Source organism: Rhinolophus sinicus, linkage group LG06 (genome assembly GCF_036562045.2).
Source record: "Rhinolophus sinicus isolate RSC01 linkage group LG06, ASM3656204v1, whole genome shotgun sequence".
NCBI lineage: Eukaryota > Metazoa > Chordata > Mammalia > Chiroptera > Rhinolophidae > Rhinolophus > Rhinolophus sinicus.
This window is the reverse complement of record NC_133756.1, coordinates 143,790,225-143,807,509: the sequence shown is the minus strand read 5'-3', so window position 1 is coordinate 143,807,509 and position 17,285 is coordinate 143,790,225. Positions and strand designations below refer to the sequence as shown.

Genomic DNA, 17,285 nt, shown 5'->3' with positions numbered 1-17,285 from the left:
CCCTTACAATTAGCCTAGGGAATAAAACAGACACTAATAGGCCTACTACCTCAGCATGAGGAGCTTATACTATTTAGAGAGCACCTGTGTTTTCTGCTTGCCTGGTACCCAGAAGAACCTGTTAGTAAGAGCATTGTGATGTTCTTTGTGGCCTGCCCTTCCTCCAGGGGTTGGCATGTGACCAGGCTGCACCATCACAGGCTGCAGCATCGTAGCCCCATGGCCAGACTGACTGGTCAGAAGGTGGGCACATGAGTTGGTCCAATGACACTGAGTCCCAGGGCTCTTGCTAGAGCAACCAGGAAAGAGGTATTCTCTTGGTATTGAGGTTTCTAGGAAGATAGGATATAAGCCTAGAGGTGCTGGCAGCCAGTTTGCCACAATGAGGTAAGAGCCCACCTGAAAAGGAGCCAGCAAAGAGTGAAGAGAAAAGGAGAAAAATATGTCTGACTCCTTCAATCTAGCTATGCCCAAAGACTTGACCTTTAAATTATGTTCAATAATAACTTCCCTTTTTATTTAACCAGTTTGTGCTGGATTTCCATCATTTGCAACCATAGGAATCCTGACTGATACAAGAGCTTAAACTTAATAGTAATAAACCCTGCCCTATAGTTATCTGCAATTAGAGGCTTCCTTTAGGAAAGGAGTATAACCTTGTGAAACACCATCTGTTCTGAGTGATTCATACTTTAAGGAAGACCCGAAAGAATTCTCATCCTTGACCTAATTACAAATCTCTTTTTAAAAAAGGAGACTTCACAACTGTCCTGAGGTTGCCAATTAGCCCATTTAGAAAAGATTTACTACTAAGGGGTGGGGGAGTAAATACTAGGGTTAGTAATTGACATTTAAGTAGGTTATTTTTGGAAGGATTAGAAATACAATAGTGAGATTGTGTAAGCTCTTTCAAGAACCATAAATGTGAGCGAGAGCTTAGACACTTGAGTATACTTTAGTCTCCTTTTCCATCAAAGACAATGTTCCTTTATGATACGCAGCTTAAAGGTGGCTGTTTCACATGGATCTCAACTGACCAGACCATTAGTGTGTGTGCGTGCATGGTATACAAGCAACTACTTAGACATAAATTAGGCTCTCAGGTAGACACATTACTTATTTTAATCAAACAGAGTTCCATTAGGTGTATTCATTTCTTGTTGGTACTTGGCTGTAGTCTTTAAAAGTTAATCAATTTTGAAACTTGCAAACTTGAGAAGTAAGTTTTTACCTCTGAAAATATTGCTGGGTGAAGAATGATACATTTTATTTGGATTTCTTTAGGGAGTTTTTAGTCCCACGATAGTTTAAGAAACTGGTTCTCAAACTGTGTCTTGTGGAACCCTAGGGTTCCATAAAGATGGACTAGAACCATCGGGAAGGAGGAGGAGGAAGCCCTGCCTCCATCAGAGCAACTCTGTCTTTATGTTATTGCCTTAGGTTGGGTTCTTCCAGAAGAGGACTCTGGGATGATGTAAGTGCAAGTGGTTTACCTGGGAGAAGGCTGTAGGAAGCACAAGTTAGGAAGTGGGAAAACGGGAGAGGGCAGAGAAGGAGACTGATAAAAGGTCTGATATAGAGCAGATTAGTGTTTTGGGCAACTGGGACTCAAACCCACTGGAGAAGTGTGGGAGAAAATTGTTTCAAAATGTAGGTTATATTTTATTCAGGTATGGCAAGATCGACAGATCAGATGAACTGCCATTGAAAAGATAGCTTGTTATACTCACAGATCCCTGGAGGAAGGGGCCTGCCATGCCATGGTGGCGAGGGGTACGTGGGGAAGCAGCAGGGTCAGCCACAAGGCAGACAGAGGGAGGGGAAAATGGGAACAAGAGCCTTTATTGTGGTTTCTGTGGGAAGGAATGGACAAGGCAGGCTACGCTGGTTTAGGATTGGATCGTTTGAATAATTTCGGCAGACTCTGGGGCATCGGGGCTGTCCCTAGATGTCTGGTACCTGGCTGCAGTGATTCGAACTGGGGGTTGGGGCCCAGAGTGTGAGGGCCATGTGTAAAGGGGGCAGCTGGGCTCTGGGCTCTGGCTTGTTGGTTCACATGTGAAAGGTGTACTTGCAGGTGAGCCTTTTGCTTTTCCAGGAATTGGCTAGAGACATCCCTGGTAGGGGAAGTTTCTCCAGAGTCAGCAAGGCCCCGAATGTCAAATAATCAAATACAGAAATTAGAAAACATGGTTATTACACCAATGTAGTCTATGCACCAGAGTTCTCCTGCCAGGGGCATTTATCCATCAGTTGCCCTGTCATTGACTGAGGCTGCTCCAGAGCAAACTGACAACCTGACACTTAAGGTCAGGGGCTGCCGAGAAAAAGCCCTCGAGTCCGAGTCACAGATGCTCTTAGTAAGTAGGAAGCTGCTGGCCTATATGGCTCAGTGGGAGCCTAGGGGACCGGATGGAGGGGGAGGGGCTCTGACAGCATCTGCCTCATGCATATTACATACTTGGTGTCTTTGGGTAAGAGTTTATCACATAAAAATGGGGTGTCCTTTTGACTTTAAAGAAAACGCCGTGAAAACTCTTCTAAAAGATTTCAGAATAAGTCAACACTGGAATCTAAACTTTGTCTTTTATTAGATTTATTTAGGTCTCAGGGTAACATTCTGGTTACTGATGCTGCCTTTGGATTAGAGAGTGAGTCCCTCACTCGTGCCTCGCAGTGGCTAGGCCACTGAGAGCAGAACCTCTGAAGAGGTGAACTACAAATAGCAATTAACAGCCAACGCTAACCTGCGAGTTTATAGCCTATCTTCCTAGAAACCTCAATACCAAGAGAATACCTCTTTCCTGGTTGCTCTAGCAAGAGCCCTGGGACTCAGTGTCATTGGACCAACTCATGTGCCCACCTTCTGACCAGTCAGTCTGGCTGTGGGGCTGCGAGGCTGTGGTCGTGCAGCCTGGTCACATGCCAACCCCTGGAGGAAAGGCAGGCCACAAAGAACATGACCGTGCTCTTACCTGCTGTGTACACACAGTAGGCAGCCTCTGGAGTCAACAGCAGAGTGTAACAAGAATAACACCACAGAGCTCATGAGTCTCCGTCACTCCCATTTTCTCTGTTAAGCTTTCCTTCCCCTTCCTGTCTCTTGCCTTAATTTCCATTCCCACCCAGTCTGTGGTTATCCATATGGTTTCTTTAACTGGTCAAAAAACCTTTTAATGTTATTTTTGGTGCGTTAGAGTCATTAAATCATTTCTTCAACTGACACTTACTAAGAATTGGCTACACACTCATAGACCAGCAGGCCATCAAAGGGCCTTGAGAATCTGGCCCAAACCAATGCTAGGCAATGGAGATGCACCTCTACAGAAAAAAGAGTTCTTCATTCTATAAAAAGCCTCAACCGAAATATTTATGTATTTTGCAAATAGTTTTCACGCTAAGTTCCTCTTATTTGCTCATGAGCTTTGGTTCATTTTTCTGAATTTTCCACGTGTCAGCAGGAAACCAAAAAAACCCAAAGAAAAACCAAGAAACAACTTCCTGCACCAATCTATAAAAGACTGCTGAAGTAACAAGTCTCCAAGTGCAAGCAAAAGCTAAAGAAACCCCTAGCCTCCCCATAAAATCCATCTTTTCTCCTCTTTTTCCTGTAGTTATCAACACGGTGACACATGCATTGTGACCCTTGTCACGATTTTACACCAGTAGCTTGTTATACCCACCAAGCCTAACGAGAAGCATGGTAAACGAAGCACTGCTTTAGAATTCCCTCTTTTGTTCATTGAAAATAAATTATGTTTGTTCCAGTCATAAAATTTATCCCCACCTCCCAGCTTGATTTTGTGGCTTCCATCCAAGCCCGTCACATAGTCATTTTTGCTTTTAATAAATACCCACTCAGACCAGGAATGGCCCCGTCTCACCCAGTCTACAGAGGGTGGGTGTGCCAAGGCGATGGGGTGGTCAGAATGTGGGCATGCTGCAAGCCAAGTGGCAGTTGCCAAGGAGAATGTGTATTTGAAAGAGATGGTCTCGAATCATGAAAATGCTTTTGAGGAAGTGCTTCAGGGTGGGGAGGAGAAGAAGAAACATGGGCACGTATAGCTTTGCTAATAACCTCTATTTCTTTACCCACTAGGTAAGGTCCCTCTCTGCTTACAGCAAAGCTTAGAAGGATGCAATTCAAATCACTGGTCCTAACCCTCCATTATTAGGCCAGGCCCCCTGTTATGGAACCTCACATTTCAAATCTCCATCACACTTGGGAGTAATAAACTTTTGGGGTGGTTATCTTTCTCTTCCATCAGACCTCAAGTTCCATAATAGCAGCGATTAGGCTGTCTTGGACTCCATAAAATATTGAATGAGTTGAGTGAATGAATGAGAAAGAGCACACATGACCGTGACAGTAGTTAGCATCTTGCATGGTGGCTAATACATAGTAGGTGACAATAAATGTTGGATGCACGAACAAATCTATGAATTAAAGAGATGAACCCAGCACAGAGCTCTGAGTAGCTATGTGGTAAATACTTACTGAAGCTGAATGAAAAGGTGAGGCATGAAATTTGCTTTTCTTATGCAAGAACTACTAAAATAATTGAACAATACGATGACCCTTGATCTGGAAGTTGAATAAACAGGTCGGTGGTAATTATATCTTCACCCAGCTCTCAAACAGCTATGGTTTGAAAATGTCATTAAGCTAACAGACAATTATGGCTGTTTGCCCATGTATTGTTTTTAATGGCTTTAATTTTGTTCTCTTCCAGAGTCATTGTGGAACACCTACTTGCACACATCAGCATGGTGCGGCTCAGCTGCCTGCAAATAGGCACCTTGAGGTAACAGATCAAGGGCTCAGGACTGCACGGCGTCCTCTGCCCTCATCCCACCAATAGTACAGCGACCTTCAGAGAATCCCTTAGACACTGCACCTGTTTTTAGATTCAGCAAACGGGGCACACAGTTCTGGGTCTGGATCCAACACGTGCTCGATTTCCTTTTGGGCTTTTTCGTACATCTTTTTTCTTTCCGTTTGAGCCTTGCTCGTCTCCACTACGGGGAAATCGTAATATCCCTTCCTCTTGGCTTTGAGGCGCAGCTTATTCCGATAGTGCTCGATGTCTGACTTCTGCTTCAGGGCTTTGTTCACCTGAGGAGAGAGACAGTCTCAGGCCCATACCTGACTCAGCATGGCCAACAGACAGGAGGCTTTTATCAGAGGGTCTCAACTCCAGGAAAAGTTGTCCTAGGCTTCTTGTCTGGTCCTTTGAGCCAGCCATACCCACCTGTGATCCATTCCAAGACTGGCCCACATAACAGTGGGCCACAAACAACGTGGAGTCTGGCACTCACCTAAGTTGCCTGAGACCTTCCATCAGGGCCTCCTTCCCCTTAGTCCACCTGAGTCTGCTCAGGCCTAGGCCTGACTCCATGTGTTTAGTTTTGTGGTGTGGGCCTTAATCCCGCCTAAACACTTATGGTTCCCCTGTATGGTAGCCTCTGACTTGACAACCCAGCTAGATCTTGGTGCCCTGACTCTAGCTCCAGCTCTGAGGAACCCAATGGCCTCCCTTGGCCAATTAGCTGGTGCCCAGCTGGATAAGACAGCCAGTTTCTGAAGAGGTTGAGTTGGGATGAATGGGGTGGGAAGGGGGGCAGACATCTTGCTCTCAAGGGGTCTCCTCTATCAACCTGCATTTGAGAGCTTATTTCTGTCAATCTATGTTTTTCGTTGAGAGAGGACATTTTGAAGCCACATTTGTATGGCCGCTAATGCCAACCATCTCCTGCTCTATAGGGCAAAGCCAGTTTGGTCTTATATAGAAAGGAACATGGCCAAAATACCTTCTGACCTGTCAAAGATACAAGCAGATGACTACGCTAAATAAAAAACAAATGATGAGGACGTTACTCCCACAAATGGAGCCGAATGGTGAAATCTACCTGACATTCATTGGACCATATGGAGAACCATTAGTGTTGTTTGTAATCAGACTTAACTATATTCATATAATCATGTATAGTATTAGTTATGTTTTCTTTAAAATAATCTTTGAAAAAGATTCCTGTAATTCATAAAAGGAAAATTCACCCAGTTGGTAAGACATTTATCTGTTTGCAGTCTGAGGCCCAAGATAGTTCACTAACACAAGGTTGCATCTTAGATGTTTTATTTTTATAGCATTTGAAGAAACATAAACAGGGGACATATTTTTTCTAACTTTTGCAAAGGTCTCCCCAACCTGGGCCCTAATGATATTTTGAGGCTGGTTGCATTTCACAGGTCTCAATTGTTCCCTCATTCTGCCTGCTACTGAGAAAACCAGTAAAGAGAAGAAGCTAGTGTGACATTCTCTGAGACAGGAATCCCATTTCCGGAATCTCTCCTAAAGCAACATTGCACGAGAAGTTCAAATTCAGAGATGAAAGTTAACATCACTAATCAGACATATCAGTACCAATTACCTCCTGATATGATGCCCACAAAAGGGCACATTGCTCCCGCAGTTATGCCAAAAATGCATATTCTCAATCCAGTCTTCAGACAAATGCAAATTGAGGGACACTCTACACGATAAATGGTCAGTATACCCAAAAAGTGATGGTCATAAAAGACAAATAAAGTCACAAAGAATGACTAAATGACTGAGTAGCTATCCCAAACTGGAAGAGACTAAGGAAACAGCTAAATACCATGTGGGACCCTGGACTGGATCCCAGAACAGGAAAAGAACATTAGTGGGAAAACTGGTGAAATGAAGTCTGTAGATTAGTCAATAGAATTGCACCAATGTTAATTTCCTGGGTTTGATAATTATTCTATGGTTCTGTAAGAGGTTAACGTTAGAGGTAGTTAGGTGAAGAATGTATAGGAACTCAGTACTATTACTGCAACTCTTTTGTAAGTTTAAAATTATTTCAAAATAAAAAGTTTTTAAAAGTCATGCATGAATTATTCACTGCAGTGTTATTTATAATAACCAAAACTGAAACTAAAGACAAAAAAATACCTGGAAGGTTGGAAAAATGGGAGATGAGTTTTCCAATCAATGGTATGCATTCTCAACTAAGTCATTAATGGTAATCAGAAAGACAACAGCAACATAGCAAAAGCTTAAGATGCAAAACATAAAGCTGTCTGTATATGATTACATTCTATTAGGTTGGTGCAAAAGTAATTGTGGTTTAAAGGGTTAAAAATAATTGCAAATACCGCAATTACTTTTGCACCAACCTAATAAAATATACACGAGTTTGATCAAAAACTTGAAAAGAAGGTGCAAAAATGAAATCAGAGGATATGCTAGGGTGGTCAAGTTACAGCGATTTTTTTTCTCTTATTTTCTGAACTTTCTATGTTGTTACTACGTTTTCTTTAGCATACTCTTTACAAGAATTTCCTGTGATACATAAAAGAAAGATTTATGGCTTTGGGACTGTGCTTTCTTTGCTTAAATAAGCCACTCAGAAGAGAAGAAGAAAGTTGTAAGATGAATCTGCCCTGAACTCCACAAGACAGCCAATTACAGAGAATAGTTCAGGGCTCTTTTCCAAACCTAATGCCAGCAAGGCCTGTTTCTTTTAATCCAAAATGTAACAAGTATCAATTTCTGGACAGGGAAAATGCTCATCTGTTCTTCCATGACAGGGTGATGGGTCTGGCAGGTAAAAGGAGTAGTACATTGAATTTAGTTGAGATTTGGAATTTCATTTGGATATAAATGTCCTCATGACATTTATATCACTGAACTGGGATGAAAAGATCCAGACATGGCGGCCGTTACCTGAGTCCATAACTGGGCAGAGGGTCCTAATCAAGAGCAGTTACCAGAGCATTAACGGCAACCTCAGAGGCTCTAATAACTTGGCTTATGAGTCCGGTGGCAGAACTGTGCCTAAGGAAAGATTCAGTGGGCATGATTGGCTTTGAGAAGATACACAGGTTCCTAAATGATAGAGCCAAGGGGCATAAAGTACATGATCAATGAATCCTTGTTCATTGGCTGACTGATGATGATGATGATGATAACAGCTTCTTGAGTGCTAGACATTGTTATAAGTGCTTCACATATATTAACTCATTTGATCCTCACAACAGCCCCATTTTACAGATGGAGACACTGAGGCACAGAGAAATGAACTAACCTGCCTAAGTCGCACAGTTTGTAAGAAGAGCTGGGAGAAGAGCTGGGATTCCAATCCTTGTAGCATGTCTTGAGAGTCCATATTCTTTTAAGCACAATGCTATTTTTCATTGATGGGCCACAGTAAGTCAAAGAGAGGGAAAGAGCACCGGACAGGGAGCCAGGGGCCCTGAGCATAGTGGCTGTCACAATAACCTGCAGTATGACTTTGACAGGCCACTTGACCCCTCTGGCTTCAGTTTCTTTAAGTAAGTATGTGTGTGTGCACACATGTGTAATGTAAATGTTCGCAAGCAGGTTCCATATGCATGTGCTTAAAGGTTCATAAATGTCATCAGCTGCCTGACCATCCTGCTGCAGAAGATGGAGGAATGGCAGGTAATTTTTACCTGACTTGCTCTCCCCTAAACTGTTTCTTTCTCCCTTTCCTTCTTTCCTTCTTTCCTTCTCTTTCTCTCTCTCTCCCTCCCTCCCTCCCTCCCTACCCCCTCCCTCCCTTCCATCATCCATCCATCCATGTTTTTTTGGTGAAATCATTATTCTCTGGTGTATGTTACAAATTTTTTTCAGACTCTTAGGAAAATTGCTTACCATCATGATATCCATAGATATCATTATCTTTTCTCCTGTCTGCTCAAATGGTTGTTTGAAGCTTGCTCTAAGGAGTAAAAGTCATTTCAAAGCCTATATAGTGGGCCATGTCCCTCTCTGAATGACAATACCTTCTTCAGTTCCCTCTCAATTCAAGCCCTTCTCATCTCCACTACAACTGACATCCCATAATGAACAGTTTAGGAGTGTTATCAAGAAAGGTAGATGGCTGTGTACTCGTGTAAGGGGTGGAGAAGAATTTCTGATGTTTCTCTTCAGAACTAAAAAGTCCCCTCTGGACTTTCTAACGAGATAAAAAATGCGCTGAAAACATCACCCAACAAACTCGTTTTTGGGTGACTTGTGTCCTGACTCACTTTGCTGAGGCCAACGCGTGCAGAGGTACAAATGACCAATGGAGCCTTACACACTTGGACCGAATCTACCCCGGGTATTCCCAGTTTTTGTTCCTGGCTTCCTGGCTCTCTCCAGCTCTGGGCCCTCAGGTGCTCACCTCACCATTGAGGACTGCTGACTCCTGGCTCCTGTCTGAGGTGGGGTGCACTACGGGGAGGGCTGTGGGTTTTATAGCGATGAGCTGCACAGATCCTGAAGACGTGTCAAAGGGGTCAGCAGCTGCCTTGCCGGAGTTGTCAAAAAGAACCGCTCCTTCCTCTTCATCACTTACTGGCACTAAAATACAAACAAACACATCGATTTTATGGTTGTAGGAACTGCACGATCAGGGGGAATTTATGTGTAATGCTCACAGTCTATGGATGTTATTTTACTCAAAATGACTTCGGGAACAACAGACTCTGGTTCTATGCCAAGGGCTCACTGCTGCAGGTGTATTTCTTTTAAATTCAAGATCTACACTGTTCATCCCTCCACTGCATTAACAATGAGAAGGAAAGAATTTTAAAGGTAAAAACTTTTAAACAGTAAATGTTTACTGAATTTCAACAGTGAGAACCATTCTTTCAAAATTGTGACAGAATGTTTTTTTTAAAAAGTAAATTTTTCCTCTATGTTTGAGTCAGAGATGGGAACAATGAAATTTGGCCAAACCTGGGATTATTCTTATAATATGACAATCAATAGGATAATAGCATGCAGCGTAGTCTCTGCCGCAAAACTACCCATTTTTACATGACATTAGCATAACAAGTCTTCCCTGGCTCAGCCAGACATAGTAATTGCTGCTGACATTTTTTTTTCTTTCTAAAGGGTGCTTCTCTAGTGATTTGGGTTTTGGTTTCTTTCATTTGTCTAGAACAAAAGAAAGTTAAGAGACAACCAACAGAGAAACTAATTTAAAGCTACAGACAACTCCCCTAATTAAATAGAGCAATTTTCACCTACGCTCTTTTAAATTAATTCTCGCCTCTGACAGATAATTCTACTGTGATGGCTGGAAGACACCAACCTGCCTTGTGCTTCCATAACTAAGCTGACAGAAGTTCGGGGGCCAGTGGTATCTTGCTGATTTACCGTTCTTATGGCATATTCTGATTAAGGAACTATAAGAATGACAGTTTATTGAGCATGGCTTGGCAAGAGATAAATTAAGCCTGTTCAAACAACTAAATCAGTAGGCAATTTAGGAGCAAAATAGGTATTATAAAAATATGAATGTAACAGAAGTGTATTTATCTTTTCTCCTGTCTGCTCAAGAGATTGGAATGTTATTTAAATTATTGAAAAACACACAATTTGTATCATTCTGCCACTTATCATAATCACAGGAGATTTGTCAAATCAAGCCGAGTAAACTGTTATTTTACAACGTGGCTAAAACACCTCAGAGTGTAACAATTGGCTATAATTGAAGTATCTTTTGGTTCTGTAGACTTAATTGCAAACAGCAGGCCACCAAGCAGCCAATGACAGAGGAAAATCTCTATTTAGACGTGTTACCATTGCATATGTATTTTTACAGTGGAGTTTTGTTGGGCAACTCTTGCCTTTATCTTCCACCTGGACAACTGTTATGAAAGCCATCCATGGTAACCACCAGCCTCCAAGGTGGTGCCCAGTAATTCCCGCCTCCTGCTATTCATAGCCATAATGAACAGGCCTGACCTATGTAACTAAAAGGAAATTGTAGAAATGACAGTGTGTTACTTCCAAGGCTAGCTCATTAAGAAACACTGTGGCTTCCCACCTTGCTCTCTCTCAGACCACTTGCTCTAGGGAAAGCCAGCTGCCATGTTATGAGGACACTCAAGCAGCCCTATGTAGAGGTTTATGTGGCAAGAAACAGACTCATGCCAATAGCTATGAGGAAGCCATCTAGTAAGTGTCTTCTGCAGGCTCAGCAGAGCCTTTACATGACTACTGCCCAGGACAACATCTTGACTACAACCTCATGAGATATGCTGAGCCAGAACCACCCAGCTAAGCCACTCCTGAATTTCTGAACTACAGACATTACTAGACATAATAAATGCAGATTGTTGTGACATAATAAATGCAGATTGTTGCTTTTGGTCACTAGGTGTCGGGGCAATTTGTTATGCAGCGATAAGTAACTAATACACCTCCTAAACAACCCCCCTCCTCCAAGCTTCCACTCTTGTCCTCCTATCCCTAAAATCCAAACTCCACCAGCAGCCAGGATGGATTATCTTTCAAAAGGTAACCAGATCATAGTCCTCCTGTGATCAGAATCCTCTGAAGCTTTCATGGACCTGAAAATAAAACTCAGAGTCTTTAGCGTGGCTGACAAGGTCTGATACAATCTGGGCCTGGCCACCTTGCTGAGCTCACTTCCTGCCTCTCCCCTTACCCACTCTTCTCTGGCTACAATAGCCTCTTGAACACATCAAGCTTATTCCCACCTCCAGGATTTTGCATTAGCTCTTCCCTCTGCTAAGAATGCTCTTTCCCCAGATCTTTACATGCCTAGCTCCTTCTTACTGTACAAGTTGCAGCTTGAAAAAGACTTTCCTTATCCACCCATCTAAAATAGCCTGCCCCATCACCCTGTTATGTTTTCTTCATAGTACTTATTACTATTGATTTGTTGTACCAACTGCATCTGCCCCCACCCCTGCCTCTAGAATATAAGCTTCATTCTTGCTCATCTTTTTAAAGGTGAGGCCTCTTGACTTTAATAATGTCTTACATGTAACCGGCTCTCAACAGAATTTGTTGGATAAATGAATGAGTAAAGGAATGGTTAAAATTTCCTGGCTTGAGAAAAGGAGATGTTAGTACTTGCAGAACAGGTAAACATGTAGAAATGAAAGTCATGCTATCCCTAAACTGTTCAGAGGGTGAAGGGATGGTACTTAGCATTTTGATTGCTTCTGGGTTGTCACACCCTCGTTCCCTGCCCCATGGACAGGATAAAGGGAGAAGCATAACTCTGATGAGACAGAAAAAGGACACCCTTGGCAACTGTACAAACTATGGCTCCTTTTCATCCTCGCCCTCAAAACAGTCATATTCAGATTTGCACAATAATTCCTCTAGGTTTAAGAGAAAACTAATTAGATATCCCCACCCCCGCTCCAAGATTGTATGGAAAAATATGTTAAAAAGCATTGCATGAAATATTAACACATTAAAATGTTGTGTGAATACAGCAGGTTCATGGGAACATTTAATGCATAATTAGTCCCTAAAGAAAAAAACATGAGAGAATGCTAAACAAAAGGGCCACAGTTAAATTGAGGAAGTGTCCTAGATACTATCACATCACCAACATAAATGTCACGAAACAACCAGCCTGGATCTAGTTATGTCTTATTTGCACTGTTGGCTTGAATTTCTGTAAATCAGGCTGGGAAGGGAGATTTCATTTCTTCATATTTGCATTGGCATTGGGGAAGCCCTCTCATTTAAGGCAAAAAAAATGCTCTTAAACAAAGCATGCTCTTTCTGGAATTTTCATTAAAGCTCAGAGGCAAATAATGTATGACTAACATCACTGCCCTCTGGTGTCGTTTATCAGGTAATAAGCAAGTCTTCACCTCATTGGGAAGTCAAAGAAAGAATTAAAACTGAAGGTGTGTTCTTTTTTTTAAGGAAACACTACAAGCATTTGTTTTTTAATTTTATTGGTGCATATTGGGGGACAGTGTATTTCTCCAGGGCCCATCAGCTCCTTCAACCTGGTCGTGGAGAGTGCAGCTCAGCTCCAAGTCCAGTTGCCATTTTCAATCTTTAGTTGCAGGAGGCACAGTCCACCATTCCATGTGGGAATCGAACTGGCAACCCTGTTGTTCAGAGCTTGCACTCTAACCAACTGATCCATCTAGCCGCCCCCGAAGCTGTTTTTGAGCTAATATCTCTCACAAATTCTCAAAGGCCCCTGCTAGGAAAGTTGTAATTCATCCTCGCAACTCTCTGATTTTTGTCCTCCTCCAGTCCTAAGTGCCCCATGATTATTAGAAGGCAAGGACTGATTAGATTCTGAGCCTTGGCAGTGAAATCTCTTAGTGGCTTAAAGGAAGGTGCACGGTTATGGGTTTACAGAAGTTTTAGCTCTTAAATGACTGAAGGTGCAAATAGGTATATTATGTTCTGATCTGGAACTCATTTTTAACTCTTTTCCTGGAAAACACTCTTTCTAAGGTGACAATGGTTTTAGTTCAGAGGCTGAAGTGTGGGTATTTGGTGGAAAACACTGCAGGTTGTTTTGCTGTCAAAATCCTAGCTCTCATATGTGTCTTTCCCATTTATATTTAAGCATAGTCTTGAAACAGACTCTAAAATTGCCTTGCAGCTACCGTAGCTAAGGAGGCCATCGAGCTCCAAGGACCCACGCCAGCCACGGTGCTAGAGGGATGGTGTCTTTCCTTTTTAAATTCCTATTTTCACAAAAGTGGAAAATAGCACGCGCAACAAAACTGGTGGAAAACAAGAACACTTTTAGAATGCAGCCCAGTACATTAACATTTATGAATTAACCTAAGTAACCCACACGTTTAGAATGGATACTGAGCCATAAGCATCAGTCTGTGAATATTCCATACTATGAGGGTCTATTCCCAGAGGCCAGTCACGCAGTAAGGCACTTTTTGCAAGCTGACAATGTGATGAAAAGATACCTTTTTGTCTCCTCCACAATTCCATTCACGGTTCCTCTTTCCTTCCCTCCCTGACTCCTTCCCTCCTTCCCTCTTCCCTCTTTCTCTCTTTCCCATTCATATTCCAATCCAATAAAATATACTATTGATTTTTTTAGTGAACGCTAACCTAGCATTATGATAAAGTGGAGCTCTTTGATTGAAAAAGAAAAAAGGACAAGTGTAGGTTCCATTTAAGGTCCATCTTAGAATTCTGATGTGCTTCGGCATGTGTTAACATTGAATGAGTTGGTCCTATCCTTTTATTTGAAAATTTCAAATTGAAACCTCATCAAAGGGGAACTGGTGGTGAAGCAGAAGCAACCAAACCTGAAAATTCACGGGGTCTACTTTTGGCAAAAATAAAATGCAACTAAGTACTGGGAACTTGGAGAAAGGATGGCTTTTTAGTAGTAATAATAAGAAAAAAACACATTAAATCCTCAACCTGGTACAGTAATTGCATTTTATTCATGCACCCCACTGTTACTTCTAACCCTGCTATTTAAATAATCAGTGACCTAAGGAGGCAGGCAGCTGAGGGTGGAAAAACAAGAACAGGGAAATAGTCAGGAACATTTAGTTCAGATCAATGCCTCACCAGCTGGGGTGGGACTCCCCAGGTCTGAAACTGGCCCTGCTTCCCCCTCTTCTATGAATTAAAAGCAGAGGGGAGGGAAAGGCATCGTCTTGTAATTGTGTTTTTACTGACAGAGGAGTCTTTATTCTGCACATTTTTATGCAAGAAAAAGGGCACAGAACAGTATGTACATTGATCTCATTTTATAAAATAAAACAAAGCAATACATCAAAAAAACAAAGATACGTGTGTCTTGTCATATGCATAATAAAAAGACATACACTGAGTTATTAAAAGTCATTTGAGCATGGGGGTGAGTGATGGGCCATCTGGGGGACGGTGGACGTGGACTTAACTTTATATATTTCCAGGAAAAATAGAAAGGAAGGAAGGCAGAGAGGGGTGGGGAGAGAGTTGCAGAAGCAGGGAGGGCATCTTGGTTAGGGGGCGATGGCAGTTGCAGACCTCAGTTAAAACAACCTTCCCCTATATCTTCACTGTCCATTGTCTCTGTGTCACCTCCCTCCCTCTGCCCATCTCTCTTAGCACCTCACTCTGGGAAGGAAGAGAAGAAAGTTGCTAAGTTCACATCCCGCTTCACAAATCAAGCTCCTCTAGCCCTCTGTGACCTGGCTTGGCAGAGAGCTGATGGGCAGGATTTCTGATGGTCCCAGGGAGGGCAGATAGTCTCAGGAAAACCCCCCACTTCACATCCTGATTCTGGTGTGAAAAGCAGAAGAAAAAAATTCAAGGATCAAATCAGTTTGACAGTTTAAACAAGTGTTTTATATAAAGGCTGGGAGCTGGGACCACATTCTCTCTGTAGAAGACAAACCCATTGTGGCGTTGCTTCTTATCTTTCTTTGGCCAGAAAAAAAGAAATAAGTAGGCGACAATTGAAAACAGAAGAATATTCTGGCACTAGCTTTAAGGGAGAGTTCTTGAACCACACTTCATCAAATTCCTTTGAAAAGGAAGCATAGGTAACCAGAGCGCCAGATGGTTTGGCTTTTCACCTGGTATTTCTGTAGAATCCCACCTACAATCCTTTGAAATCCAAAAGGAATTTTCCCTGCCCTGCGTGGCAGCACTGGACACTCATCTCTGGGCTCTAGTAAGCCAGCATCACACGTGGAAGGAGCGAGTGGAGAGGAGGGTCAGAACAAAGGCAGGGTCAGGAGGAGAGGGAGGCTGCCCAGTGGTTTCCGACAGATGTGATCTGTCGATGGTGTCGTGACACAGTCAGGTAGCTCTGACGACTTATAAATAAACCCCAACACCAAAGATCTGTTTGAGGAAGAAACTCAACAGTTCAGTTTTCCTGGAGAAGAAAGGCAAAGCATAGGCTGATTTTTATGATGACAGATTTATTTCCATGTTGTTTTTGCCGGGAGAGGGGGATTTACACTATCTGGACCCGTTGGCATAGACTGAACCCCCGAAACTTATCAGGGGAGTCAGTGCAAGAAAAACCGGGGTGATCTCCAAGACAAGCAGCATTTCAGAGACCTGCCACCCTAGAGGACCTGGTGCTAGAAATGTCAATTCACCCAAGAATTAGAAAGATCGTTAAGCAAACATCTGTTCATTCTGCATAGAGCTTTTCTAAGACCCTGCACAATGCCATGGGAACAGGGGGCAGAAAGCACGAGACAGACTAATTCAGAGAAAGCGGTAAGGCGATATCCCAGTAGGTAGCTCTTTGTAGGACACAATAGAAAGAAGAACTGAAGTTTACAGCACACTGGTGTGTGTAAGTATGTGCATGTCTGTGTCCACACATGTGTGGGACAGGCCTGGGGGTGGTGCTTGGCCGGGAAGGCTTCTCACCGTTTCTCTTCCGTGCCTCCTCCTTTGTCACTTTCTGCTGTGCCGTTACATTCTGGGGCGAGCGCCTCCCTGAGCTGGGCTTCCCTGATTCGTTGCTGATGACAGAGCCATTCTCACTGGGCGACCTGCTGGAGGTAACCATAGCAACAGGGAGATGGTAAGTTTCGACTAGAGCAGCCTCCTCTCAAGGTTATTTTATTTGCACAGTTTATGTCTGTACTCTTTCCTTCTGGTTTTATCCACAAAGAAGAAATGAGACATGAAAAGAAAAAAAAAACCCACTATACAATAACGTGGGTTAAGTAGCTGGTTGTTCTGAAGTGCATTTACTGGTGCTTTGCTCTGCAGAGAAGTTCAATGAGAGCAGCCCTCAGTTCCCATCTCTTTTTCATTAGGCACCAGTGACTATGGAAATGGTGGCAATGTGTTTTAAGCGTGCTCTTTTTCAAACACAACACTTTGGATGGTGTTGCAGTGTTGGATTCACATGGCATCTTCAGGGACAGGCGTGAATCACAGTTCTCCTTGGCTATTCTCTTTACAGAATATACTTATTACTAAAGACTCAGTCACTCCATCATTGAGTTCATCACTGTCACACACACACGCACAGACATACACACACACCTTCTTTAACTGCACTAACTGCTAACCACTTACATTTGAAACTACCAGTTTGAGCTATTCATTCATTCATTCATTCATTCATTCATTCATTCATTCATTCAGGAAAAGCTTTCCGTGCACCAGCTCTGTGCTGGGCACGGTGCCAGGCACACAGGTACCTAGAGATACTGAAACCCATCCATGCTCTCCAAGAGCTCTGCACCAGGAGCACCTACAATGTGCCAAGGACAATGCCGCATGCTTTCAAAACTGTTCATGAATCATTATGACAACCCCCGGATTTGGTGATTGTCACCCTTGTTTAGCAAGTGAGAAATGTGAAGCTCAAGGAGGTGAAATGATCTGGGAAGGGGCAAATCATCCCTGGAAGCCAGAGCAGGTAGGGGCTTTCGTCTTCTACAATGTGCCACACAAGGCAAGCCTTTACACAGGGCGAGCCACAGGGCCTTCTCGCCTTCCCTCGGAGCG

The 17,285-nt window shown here is 42.8% G+C and overlaps 1 protein-coding gene across 1 annotated transcript in view; it reads right to left on the bottom strand.

The window, feature by feature from the left end:
* KIAA1549L (KIAA1549 like) overlaps positions 1-17,285 on the bottom strand; it is a 251,388-nt gene that overhangs the window by 38,946 nt on the left and 195,157 nt on the right. The window contains exons 14-16 of the mRNA XM_074337085.1: positions 16,191-16,318; positions 9,217-9,395; positions 4,899-5,116 (exon numbers count right to left, since the gene is read on the bottom strand). Coding sequence (XP_074193186.1) covers positions 4,899-5,116; positions 9,217-9,395; positions 16,191-16,318 — 525 coding nt within the window. The remainder of the gene's footprint in view (positions 1-4,898; positions 5,117-9,216; positions 9,396-16,190; positions 16,319-17,285) is intronic.